Here is a 13,385-nt window from a genome sequence, read left to right on the forward strand (position 1 = left end):
AGAATTTGGGGATGCCATTGAGTGCTCCCCTTAGTCATGTTACTCACACATGCTTCTTTTGTATGGTGATTTTCTTTCTCACATTTTGTATTCACCCACTCCTGCAATAGCCCTTCCGGGCTGCAGTATTTGTAAATAAATAAATAAATAAATAAATAAATAAATAAATAAATAAATAAATTATACTAGGTGGCAATTACAACATTGACACGTCAAATAGTACTAAACAAGGAAGTGCAAACTACCTTACTCTGTTGGTGAGTTTCGGTTTGGAAAACAAGACATAAGTCTTCATTAAAGAGGAGACCCTTGGTAACAAGCTGACGCAAACAACAATAGATCCCGTATGTGCTACAATATCTGCAGAAAACATTATCATTATCAGGGAAAAGGTGGCTGATCACTATTTGCAAGCATTAACAGTATTAGAAATGAAATAGACTTCACACTCTGCGCTAACCCTGGCATCATACAAGATGTGGACGTGCTCGGCAAGGTGCGCTGCAGTGACCACAGAATGGTAAGAACTCGAATTAGCCTAGACCTGAGGAGGGAACAGAAGAAACTGGTACATAAGAAGCCGATTAATGAGTTAGCGGTAAGAGGGAAAACAGAGGAATTCCAGATCAAGCTACAGAACAGGTATTCGGCTTTAACTCTGGAAGAGGACCTTAGTGTTAAAGCAATGAACGACAATCTTGTGGGCATCATTAAGGAGTGTGCAATGGAAGTCGGTGGTAACTCCGTTAGGCAGGATACCAGCAAACTATCGCAGGAGACGAAAGATCTGATCAAGAAACGCCAATGTATGAAAGCATCTAACCCTACAGCTAGAATAGAACTGGCAGAACTTTCGAAGTTAATCGACAAGCGTAAGACAGCTGACATAAGGAAGTATAATATGGATAGAATTGAACATGCTCTCAGGAACGGAGGAAGCCTAAAAACAGTGAAGAAGAAACTAGGAATTGGCAAGAATCAGATGTATGCGTTAAGAGACAAAGCCGGCAATATCATTACTAATATGGATAAGATAGTTCAAGTGGCTGAGGATTTCTATAGAGATTTATACAGTACCAGTGGCACCCTCGACGATAATGGAAGAGAAATTAGTCCAGAGGAATTCGAAATCCCAAAGGTAACGCCGGAAGAAGTAAAGAAAGCCTTGGGAGATATGCAAAGGGGGAAGGCAGCTGGGGAGGATCAGGTAACAACAGATTTGTTGAAGGATGGTGGACAGATTGTTCTAGAGAAACTGGCCACCCTGTATACGCAATGCCTCATGACCTCGAGCGTACTGGAATCCTGGAAGAACGCTAACATAATCCTAATCCATAAGAAAGGGGACGCCAAAGACTTGAAAAATTATAGACCGATCAGCTTACTGTCCGTTGCCTACAAACTATTTACTAAGGTAATCGCAAATAGAATCAGGAACACCTTAGACTTTTGTCAAGCAAAGGACCAGGCAGGATTTCGTAAAGGCTACTCAACAATAGATCATATTCACACTATTAATCAGGTGATAGAGAAATGTGCGGAATATAACCAACCCTTATATATAGCTTTCATTGATTACGAGAAAGCGTTTGATTCTGTCGAAACCTCAGCAGTCATAGAGGCATTACGGAATCAGGGTGTAGACGAGCCGTATGTAAAAATACTGAAAGATATCTATAGCGGCTCCACAGCCACCGTAGTCCTCCATAAAGCAAGCAACAAAATCCCAATAAAGAAAGGCGTCAGGCAGGGAGATACGATATCTCCAATGCTATTCACAGCGTGTTTACAGGAGGTATTCAGAGACCTGTATTGGGAAGAATTGGGGATAAGAGTTAATGGAGAATACCTTAGTAACTTGCGATTCGCTGATGATATTGCCTTGCTTAGTAACTCAGGGGACCAATTGCAATGCATGCTCACTGACCTGGAGAGGCAAAGCAGAAGAGTGGGTCTAAAAATTAATCTGCAGAAAACTAAAGTACTGCTTAACAGTCTCGGAAGAGAACAGCAATTTACAATAGGCAGCGAGGCACTGGAAGTCGTAAGGGAATACATCTACTTAGGGCAGGTAGTGACGGCGGATCCGGATCATGAGACGGAAATAATCAGAAGAATAAGAATGGGCTGGGGTGCGTTTGGCAGGCGTTCTCAGATCATGAACAGCAGGTTGCCATTATCCCTCAAGAGAAAAGTATATAATAGCTGTGTCTTACCAGTACTCACCTACGGGGCAGAAACCTGGAGGCTTACGAAAAGGGTTTTACTCAACGCAACGACGACGCAACGAGCTATGGAAAGAAGAATGATAGGTGTAACGTTAAGGGATAAGAAAAGAGCAGATTGGGTGAGGGAACAAACGCGAGTTAATGACATCTTAGTTGAAATCAAGAAAAAGAAATGGGCATGGGCAGTACATGTAATGAGGAGGGAAGATAACCGATGGTCATTAAGGGTTACGGACTGGATCCCAAGGGAATGGAAGCGTAGCAGGGGGCGGCACAAAGTTAGGTGGGCGGATGAGATTAAGAAGTTTGCAGGTATGGCATGGCCACAATTAGTAAATGACCGGGGTTGTTGGAGAAGTATGGGAGAGGCCTTTGCCCTGCAGTGGGCGTAAACAGGCTGATGATGATGATGATGGTGGTGGTGGTGGTGGTGGTGGTGGTGGTGGTGGTGGTGATGATGATGATGATGATGATGATGATGACGATGATGATGATGATGATGAACAGTATTAGGCAGCACTGATACACCAGTATAATACTTTACTGAGCACAGTTGAGTATTGAAAAATGATCTGATAGATAAGGAAATAAAATATGTTGACTGGAATTCTCTATTGGGGCAAAACCACACAGAAGTGTATGATTTAATTGTAGAAAAATTTAATACAATATATTCGAAGGCACGAAAGAAGCTTAAATTAAAATGTGTAGATCCAAACAGACCCTGGACAGATAAGGAAATAATTGAACTCTGTCACTTGAAAAGCATATTATTCAGAAAGTGCAAAGAACATCCCGATGACAAAATTTCAAGAGACAATTAAAGAATAATATTACAGCCAAGATTAAACTCGCAAAACGACGGTACCAGATAAATAAGTTTTCTGCCTGGAGTCACAACATTAAGAAAACTTGGAACCTAGTAAATATCATTACAGATAGACCACCGAAAAAAAGTATCGATCTTGTAGTGCAGGAGGCGTTCCCACATGTATATAGTGGGGACATGGCCAATACCATTAACAAACACTTTGTGGAGTCAGTAAACATCCTGCAGACACAAGGCATGATACATGAACCCCACCTTATAACATGTTTCTTGGTCGAATCAGCTTATTTTCCAACTGTCACCGAGTCGGAATTATGGGAAGTATTGCGGGTTATGCCCATAACAATATAGCCAGAAGCAGATGGTATCAGAAGTAGCAATTTATTTAGAAACTTCGACAGTATAAAAGAAATACTGCTTTACATCATCAACAAAACACTCATTAAAGGAGAAATCTTCAAGATCTTAAACACTAGTACGGTAAGGCTAATATATAAAAAGGGTTCTAAAGGTGCATGACAACTACAGACCAATTGCAATACTCAACTCTATTGCATGCATTATAGAAAAACTAATTCACCCATGCATGACGTCATGCTGCATGAAACACAATCTGTTTAGCACGGCTCAGTATGGCTTTTGTAAAGGACGCAGTACAACTAATGTACTCGAAGACTTCAATGATCTAATATGCAGTGAAATTAATAAGAATAACCTAGTACTTATCCTCTTTGTCGACCTAAAAAAAGCATTTGACACAACTGATCAAAAGATATTAACATACAAACTTGAAAGCATTGGCTTTAGAGACCCACACTTAAAATCCTTTGAAAACTATTTTTGTGACAGAGTACACTGCATAAAAATAGGTAGTGTGTACAGTGAATCACTACATATTAGCTACAGAGTACCCTAAGGGTCAGTTTTGGTGCCATTACTGTTTAACTTGTACACAAATGACCTAGCCAGCCTACCTTTCACACTGAAGGTATTTCTTTATGCTGACAACACCACAACTTCATTACCGTGTACAAGCTTTAACGAAGGGGTACGTATTCTACAAAAAGACATTGAATGCCTTTTACAACGGTTCGCCTGGAACCGAATACACATAAATAAATCTAAAACAAACTTGTCATGCTTTCACAGTCCATATAAGGCAATTACGGCATTGAACCTCTTTTTCTGCATGATAGTACCCGTCATGTTTGTCCATGCCCAGCCCTAAAACCAGTCTCAAGTTCAAAATACCGTGTTTTGTATCCGGATGATACCTTAACTTGGGGAGCACACATTAAATTTGTGGCGAAATGTCTAAGACATGTCTGTGCCTACCTTTATGCCTTGCAATCTGTATGCGATTTGTCTGTAAAATGCATGGTTTACAAAAGTCTCGGTGAATCGGTTATTCAATGTGGGTTAGCAGTTTATGAACAAGCTTCTCTCTACAAATTAAAAACATTGAATATTATACTTCATAAAATTGCAGCACGTTTATCTTATGACACTTAGTACCGCGGTGAAAATTATGTGACTAGTATGAGTCGTTTCAGCACACTCGATGTTGGCAAACACTATAGTCGTGACGCAGTTCAAAGAAACCACATTTCTACTGCTTTTAAAATTCATAATGTCAAAACACGCCCCCTAAGAACACTGTAGCATTATGGTGTTCCCTGAATTTTTACATACTATGGCCAAAGAACTCACACTTTTTATATTCCCACTCATTTTAATAAACTACAGGCTATGCTTGGCCATTCACCACCGTGTAACCGAGAAACATTCTTGAGAGCTTGGGTGCAACCCACAGATTTCTAAACACAATCTTTTATTGTCAGCAGAGCCAGTTCTTGCTCTTATTCTCTGTGTTCACCTACACTTGCTTGCACATATTATTAATTGTATAAGCATTGTTCTGGCATTTACTTTATTCACTGTATAAGTGTTATTTTCTTATTTTTTTTTTAATGGGTCAGTGCACTACTCTACTGACACTGCCCATATATATACGTCATATACATATTCAGTCCGCACAAACCACACATCATATGCGGGCTGAATATGTACGTGATGTGCACTTTAACGATGAATAAAAAAATATATATTCTATTCTCTCTCTCTCTCTATACATACATACATACATACATACATACATATATATATATATATATATATATATATATATATATATATATATATATATATATAAAGTGCGAATTGTATAGTCTGGGCCACCCTCTGTCGCACTTTCCTCCTTAAAGAGGCAGGATGTGCGTCAAGTGAGCTCCTGAAAAACAATCTGCAATGCGGTGAAAGCGATTTAAAACATGGATCTGGTGACCTCAGTGAGGTGCGATTTCTTTCATATTTACCGCTAAATTAAAACTGAATTTGTTTTCTCTTTTTATTTACGGGCACATTTTAATCAAACTCGCATCACTTGTGTAATTTGACATGCTGATTTTAAATATGGATTTACTTTCGTGTACAAGTAGTTTTTAAAATAACATAAGATAATGTGTTTTTGCATTGCTTAGTTTGAAGGTGAGCTCTATCTGAAATGATGGTTGTTAGGAAAGATATTGGCATACCAAAATGACTTTGAACGATCAGAGTTTGAACTGCTGCAAGAATGAACATTCTAGACAGATGAAGGCCAAAGATACAGCCTGTCAAATTTTTTAAGGTACTCAGTACATTCACAGCAACACATAGGACAAATTATTACTTCTTTAAGAATTTACGTACTAATATTTCTTCCTATTTTAGGCCTACTTCACTCTCTGATTGTCTACCTTTCTGCTAGAAAAATAATTATTGCAGTAGAACAAGTAGAACACGAGATATCATCACTCCAAGATTGAGACATCATTGGAAATGCTGTCATGAGAAAAGAAGAAAAAAAAACCTCTCACAACATGTTCAGGATGATCATGGCAAAGGCTAAATTGATTAAGGATGATACAGGCGTGAAATCAAGCAAAAAATAAATGCTCTATGTCGATCTCGAGTAAAGGAATCGGAAAGGAAATTAGGGCTGATCTTCTGCTCCAAAAAATGCCTGTACTTATTTGCACTAACCACACACCTATTCTCTTCCTGCATTTAGCCTCTTTGCACCACACTTAAGTCATGAATTTAGCCCAATCATGATTTGCTGCACCAGAAGCATCTACCACACAGACGTCACTGACAAAATCAATGCTGAAATTGTGCAGGAAATAAAATGACAGAAAGGGAACATCATGCGGCAGTTGGAAGCATAGTCACGAAGAATATAAAAGAAAAGCTGACGGAAAGTAAGTCCTCGCTGCACAATCGGTAAGTGATAATTTCTAGATACTGAGTTTGTGGAGTGTGGGTGTGAGTAGAATGAGGAGCAAGTGTCGAGAGCCAATTGCGGCAAGTGCATCACCAAGAGCCATCAAAAACCAAACAATGCTTTGAAAGGTCTCGAAACCATGTAGGGCCTATTTCCCAAAAGCCAAAGTGCAGGTGACCCACAAAGGTAAGTAGGGAGTGGCTTCAGATAATGTTGGCATGCCAAGGCTACCTGCCTGGTGTAACACTACCTCCTAAATTTTTCGTCTCCCCCATTGCTCAAAGGGAAGAAAGGAGGAGAGTGTCAACATGCGTAGAGACACTAGGGCAGCTAGTAAGCCGAAACAGCCACTTACAAGTAGGTGCGTGATGTTGCGAACCGCGCTGACAACGTGCACGTCCACAATGGCATGGCCAATGGCTGTGGAAGCCAGCTGACCCCTTCCCTGCAGGTCCACAAAGCGCAGTTCTCCGAGCTGCAAAGTGGGCATGTCACGAAGTTATACAAGCCACCGCTTCAGTATAAAAGAGGGCACGCACACACATCAAAAGTAAGCATTTTGCACCGACGTGGCCTCAGTCGCTGTTCACAGTGGCTATGGCATTTTGCTGCTGAGGTCACAGGTTCGATTCGCGGCTGCTGCAGATGCATTCTGATGCAGGTAGAATGCAAGAACATCCGTGTACCTAAATATACTCGGTGTCATTAAACAACGCCTGGCGGGCAAAATTAATCTCGTCCCCCACTGCTTCATCTCTCATAGCTTGTCTGCTGTTTTGTGATGTTACGCCTGATGTTTGATCTGCTTTGCAGGAAATAAGTTTAAAGAAAACAAAAATTAATGAAAAAGCTAACAATAATGCTCGCTTCCCACAATGACAACATGAGAGTACCATCTCCCCCTCAGGGAAGTCCTTTGTGAACCTACTTCCCATGGCTCTCTCCGACACCCCTGCTGCTCATCCCTCCAGTTGCTAAAGAATGCTTGTCACCTATCCACGAGCTACAGCTAACAGCTACAGCCGTGTCCTAGTGTTAGAGCGCCCACCTCGGCTGCAGGAGGTTGTGGGTTTGATTCCCACCACCACTGGGCACCCACTGGTTCTCAAATTGGTCACAAGTGTACCTTGGCCTGGTGTTTGGCTTGGGAAAAGAGCCTGCACTCTAAATTCCCATTGAAACCATCACGAGCACAAAAAGTGTTGTTTGGGCCGCTCCCATGGTGGCCATTTCCCATGTGGCGCCCCAAATGGGACGCCTTCAAGTTAAGAGCAAACACCCCTTTCTAAGCATTGAGGTCCCATAATGGCGGATCACCAGGCCGGGAGCGCGCTTGCACCTATTTTACTGATAGGCACTCGGCAGCAGCACCTGCCTCCCACAGCCGCGGCAGATGCTCTTCAACCGGGCCGTTTGTGGTTAGACAAGAGGCACTCAGAGACAACTTGTAAATCACTGATGGGCCCTCTTTTGAGATGTGAAACCCTGTGAGAAGCTGAGCACCAGGTGTAAATGCAACATCGTGGGGCGCAATATCTTGCGCCCCACGATGTTGTTTTCTCTGCATGGCTCTCGTGTCTTCTGGAATCTGGCTTTCCCGAGTAGCATGTGCTGTGCCGGTGGTCGGTAGTTGCACAATGGTACGAGAGAGGGTGCGAGTGTCCCGCTGCTAATGCCACCTGATGGAGAGGATACTCGAGTGTGAGAGTAACCAGCCTCCTTCTTTGTGGCTGTGGCAATGCAATGCATGCTCAACGCAGCACTTCGCAGGGAAGTCTCATAGATGTCCTCCTGGTCACTCATATGCGCTAGCTAGCTTGTTTGTTCTATATAAGGTGCAACAAATGCCCTTTTGTTTTTCTTTCCGCTACTGTGCTGTTGCTCCTTTGTCCCCACACAGTGAAATTGTAAACTTCATCTCAGCCATAGAATCACACTCCACATATGCATGGCATCTCACTCGACCTGTGCCAAGCAATTGGCCATGATGTGTCTGCGAATATAGAGTCAGTCTGTGTTGGGTATGCCACTTTTAGGGCGATCACATCACTGGCACTCAAACTAGTGTAACCTAAGCATTTCTTTTCCTTTGTAAGCACGGTGCTTTCACAACCACCTGTGGCACAAGTACCCCAAAGTTACAGGATCTGATGCCCTGTCAGGCACCCCAATGACACTTTTCACCTGGCCCACCTTGGCATGGATACATACATATTTTGGTAAGTCCACTTTGTGAAACGTCACAATAAATTTTTTGTGTTTTTCAATGTGGACTTACTGAAGTACTGATACAACTGCCAGAAATGTTAGTCCTTCATAAACAAACAGACACATACTAAAGCGCCTCCTATAAAGCATTAATATTTTTTATTTTTACTTTAATAGGGGTCGGATTGCACAAAATCATTTTGTAGCAATTTTTGGAGCAGGTAAATCTTCATTTTGGAGCACATTAGAGCAGACACATTGTAATTTTGAAGCAGTCTGTAGCCCATATATTTTATAATTCAAGCAGCCAGAAGCACTAAAATTTTAATTTAGAGCCTTAATTATGTTTAAGCGGGGTAATAGTCACAAGACAGTGCATTTTTCAGCATTAAAGAAGTGTTTAAAAGTGACCTAAATGCATTTTAGATACCATTTCTGTACTTAAGAGCTGGTGAAGGGACTGGAGATGCTTACCAACAGAAGATGTGAAGAATTAAGGGTATAGTGAACACCACAGTGGTTTATTCAGATACATTTCTAGGTAATGTAACAGCACCAACTAGCTCAAACTGAGGTTCTTCAAGTGACTGACCTCGCTTTGCCACAGGTTGGAAGCACTGCGACATCTGGAGTTGACATTGAGCAATTGGATGTAAGCCCCTGAAAAAGCTAACTGTAGTGGCATTCCACCTTTCCTCGCCTCTCATTCTCCAAGTCCCCTCCCTGCACGCACCTTCCCTTGTCGCTCGCAGTTTGGCCTTTGCAATCGCTGCTATATCAGAATTCGCGATCACCGCGATTGTCACATGATCCACAGCAACTGCCATGGTGACGGAAGGAGTTAAAAAATAACATGAAAATAAAAGGTGGGGCTGGCAGCTAGGGTGCTTGATTCTACAGAAACGACGTCAGATCAACTACTTGATTCATCATCATCATCAGCAGCAGCAGCAGCCTAATTTATGTCCACTGCAGCACAAAGGCCCCTCCCTACGATTTCCAATTTCCCCTGTCCTATGCCAACCGATTCCAACTTGCGCCTGCGAACTATCCTCATTTCGCCACTCCACCTAGTTTTCTGCCATTCTAAACTGTGCTTCCCTTCTATTGGCACCCATTCTGTAACTCTAATGGTCACCCGCCGCGGTTGCTCAGTGGCTATGGTGTTGGGCTGCTAAGCACGAGGTCACGGGATCGAATCTCAGGCATGGCGGCCACATTTCGATGGGGGCGAAATGCGAAAACACCCATGTAGTTAGATTTAGGTGCACGTTAAAGAACCCCAGGCAGTCCAAATTTCTGGAGTCTCCCACTACGGTGTGCCTCATAATCAGAAAGTGGTTTTGGCATGTAAAGCCCCATAATTTAATTTTAATTTAAACTCTAGTGGTCCATTGTTTATCTCATCTACACATTACATGGCCTGCCCAGCTCCATTTTTTTTCTCTTAATGTGGATTAGAATATAAGCTATCCCCGTTTGTTCTCTGATCCACACCGCTCTCTTCCTATCTCTTAACATTACATCTAACATTCTTCGTTCCATCACTCTTTGCACGGTCCCTAACTTGTTCTTGAGCTTCTTTGTCAACCTCGAAGTACCAGTTGACTATGCTCCACCAACAGGTAGGTGTGGATAAGCCTTGGACCTCCTCACCTGCTCTCAATCACCAGCTTAAGTGGCAAGATAAAAGAATGTGACTACCTTTGCTTATATTATGGTTCCTACATTTATTTGAAGGGCCTAATTGGGTGCAGCTGTTGGCACCTAGTGGTGGCCAGAACACGAAAGCTACTTTTACATGACCTCCGAGGTCAACCACGTAATGCATTGGATGCTGCGCCACTCCAGCAACCTTTACCTAATACATGCCGCAGCTAGCCGCCCTGCCAGAGCCAATGCTATCCTGTCGCATCATGGCTTACTTTTGATAATTTTTCTGCTTTTGGCAAACTCAGCTGGCAATATTTATTCATGACTTACATTCCAAGCCTGAACATAACCTTCAGACTGATGCAATACTTCTGGACTTCGCTTCAGCATTTGACAAAGTACCACACAAACGCCTGTTACTAAAACTTGCCCAGTTGAACCTGCACCCTCACATTCTCTAATGTACTCCAGAATTTCTTACTAACCATTCTCAGTTTGTCTCTATTAAAAATAACTGTTCTAGCTCCCTCTCAGTAACATTGGGCATCCCACAAGGGTCTGTCCTCGCATCCCTTCTGTTCCTAATATATATTAATGACCTACCCAACCATGCATTTTCCCATATCTGATGACTGTGTCATCTATCGCACAATTACTAACCTTACTGATCAAAATACTTTCCAAAATGACCTTAACCGGGTACAGGAGTGGTGCGATAATTGGCTATTGAAGCTTAATAACTTATTGAATAACTATTGAAGCTTAACTAAATGCAAACTCGTTTCTTTTCAACGCCAGTATAATCCTTTGCTTTTTTCGTATGTAATTTGTAACTCCACTGTGCAAAAGTCTAATCCTATAAGTACCTTAGCATCACCTTATATTGCAATCTTTCCTGGTGCACACATGTAACCAAGGTTATATCATCACCGAACAGATCTCTCAATTTTTTGAAGCATCATTTGCATCATGCCCCACAGGACATAAAACTTCTTCCGTACAAATCTCTAATCAAATCTGAACTAGAATATGCGGCCCCACATCTGGAGTCCGCACCACTTAATCAGCGAATCAGAATCCACGCAAAATCATGCCACTTGGGTCATTCATTTTTTATACTCGCATTACATAAGCGTATCATCCCTCAAACGCAACACTGGTCTTCCAGATCTTTCTGTGCGTTGCCGCATTGCCAGTTTCTGTTTGCTTCGCAAGTTTTTCCACAGCTTCCTCAATCACGCACCCTACATCATCCCACCGACATGCACATCCCACCGCACTACCCATCCATATCAAATTCTACCACCTTCACTGCCTCATTTTTTCTTTGTACAGCAGTAGACTGGAATAGCCTTCCCCAAGACATTGCATCCATCACACGTCCATAAACTTTTGCAGAAAACGTCACCACACACTGTTCCGCATAAAGACTGTTATTTGCAACTTCCATCTGTGTTAGCCCACCACTTACGTAATACTCCCTAAACGGGGGTCTTTAAGGTAATAAAGTGATGTGACGTGACTCTGCATGAGTATCAAAATGGTACCATTGTTGCAAAATTTCCACCCCTGCTTTAAAATGTCCTGCTTTAACGACACTACTACTACTACTACTACTACTAATAATAATAATAATAATAATAATAATAATAATAATAATAATAATAATAACAAGGAAATTGGCAGAGGCTTAGCTCGGCTATGCCAGGATATAGGTAGCGAAAGCTAAGGCATAGCATGGTTAGCCTTGGTTAATTTTGATTGCAAGTCCAGGTTAGTCTGGTTGTCTAGCTATGTTGCGGCATTTATCCAGTCATTCGGCGCACTGTTCGTCTGTTTCCTGCGCGATTCGTTTCCTCTTCATCTCGTTCCGATGTCGATTCCAGGCCTCCTCCTGCTTATCAGAATTGTCGGCGTCCATACTGCGGCCTCAACTGTGGTTGCATTGCACACGAGCTCCCCTTTTCAATCCTCCGACATGTTATCAGGCATGCGACACAGCTGGCGAAGTGAGCGGAGGCGAGCGCAACGACGAGGAAAGCGGTGTGACGTCATACCAAACGCAGCGGAACACCTGTGGCTTGGTGCTACTAGTGGCGCATGCGCAGTAGTGACTAGGAAGCGCGCGAGAGAAATATCCGGGTGTGAGGCGCGCATTGTGACGTCATGTGCCTCCTCGAAGCACCGCCACGGTGAAATCGCAAGTACACGGCCAGTAAAGCTTTCGCTTTAAAAGCACTGTTATAGTACACGAGCATCTTTGCATTCCACCCCCATTGGAATGTGGCTGCTGCAGTCGGAAATTGAACCCGTGACTTTGAGGCCAGCAGCAGAAGCCCATAGCCACTGAGCAGCAGCAGCTGCAGCAAGTCAACACACAAAGAAATGTTGAACGAGTGGAACAACAACACACATTCCTACATGACAACAAATGTAGCCTCATCACCTAATTGCACAAAAGTGTGCCGCCACTGAAAGTGTTGTATGTAACATGGGATAGAGGAAAAAACACATCAAGGAACGCAAACTCCGACCACGCATGCTTGTTAAATTACCAAAGGTTCAGAATGCATGCCAAATGTTGCCACATGGCCACATTACCTACATAGTCTCATGTTGCACCTTCACTTATAAATCTGTTGTTTTTTACTCATGCCAACAATGCAAAGAGATGGCACAGTTCCTCATTCGTGGCAACAATTAAAATCATTGCAAATTTTTTTCAGTCTTCAAGTTACCAAGAACTAAGTACAGTGCATGATCGGAACAAAATATCACACCACATTTAGTCAAAGGTGAACACCCCTCCTTCACCCCCTCCTTCTCCCTCCTCCTCTTCCCCCCCCCCCTTATCCGCCCCAATGTGACACAGGTGTGCAGCACCTTACCTCTGTGCCAACAACAGCCACTGGGACTCCCTTCAAAGTCTGCCACCAGCAGACGCATGTAGGCATTCCTGCGAGTATCAAAAGTATGACTGCTTGAGCAACTGTTGAAATAAGTAAAGTGGGGCACAAATCTATGAGGACAAAACACAGAAAAGACAGATGAGCGCTCACTTCTAACTGGTTTATTGGGAATATGCATACATGAATGTGTATTCACCAGGACTTACAGTAACGGCGAAAAAAGATATCGCACT

General features: G+C 42.6%; 1 protein-coding gene across 1 annotated transcript in view; it reads right to left on the bottom strand.

Moving 5' to 3' along the window:
- LOC142592614 (uncharacterized) overlaps window positions 1-13,385 on the bottom strand; it is a 189,827-nt gene that overhangs the window by 149,437 nt on the left and 27,005 nt on the right. The window contains exons 4-5 of the mRNA XM_075704154.1: window positions 13,132-13,199; window positions 6,738-6,857 (exon numbers count right to left, since the gene is read on the bottom strand). Coding sequence (XP_075560269.1) covers window positions 6,738-6,857; window positions 13,132-13,199 — 188 coding nt within the window. The remainder of the gene's footprint in view (window positions 1-6,737; window positions 6,858-13,131; window positions 13,200-13,385) is intronic.

This window comes from Dermacentor variabilis, chromosome 9, assembly GCF_050947875.1.
Source record: "Dermacentor variabilis isolate Ectoservices chromosome 9, ASM5094787v1, whole genome shotgun sequence".
Lineage (NCBI taxonomy): Eukaryota > Metazoa > Arthropoda > Arachnida > Ixodida > Ixodidae > Dermacentor > Dermacentor variabilis.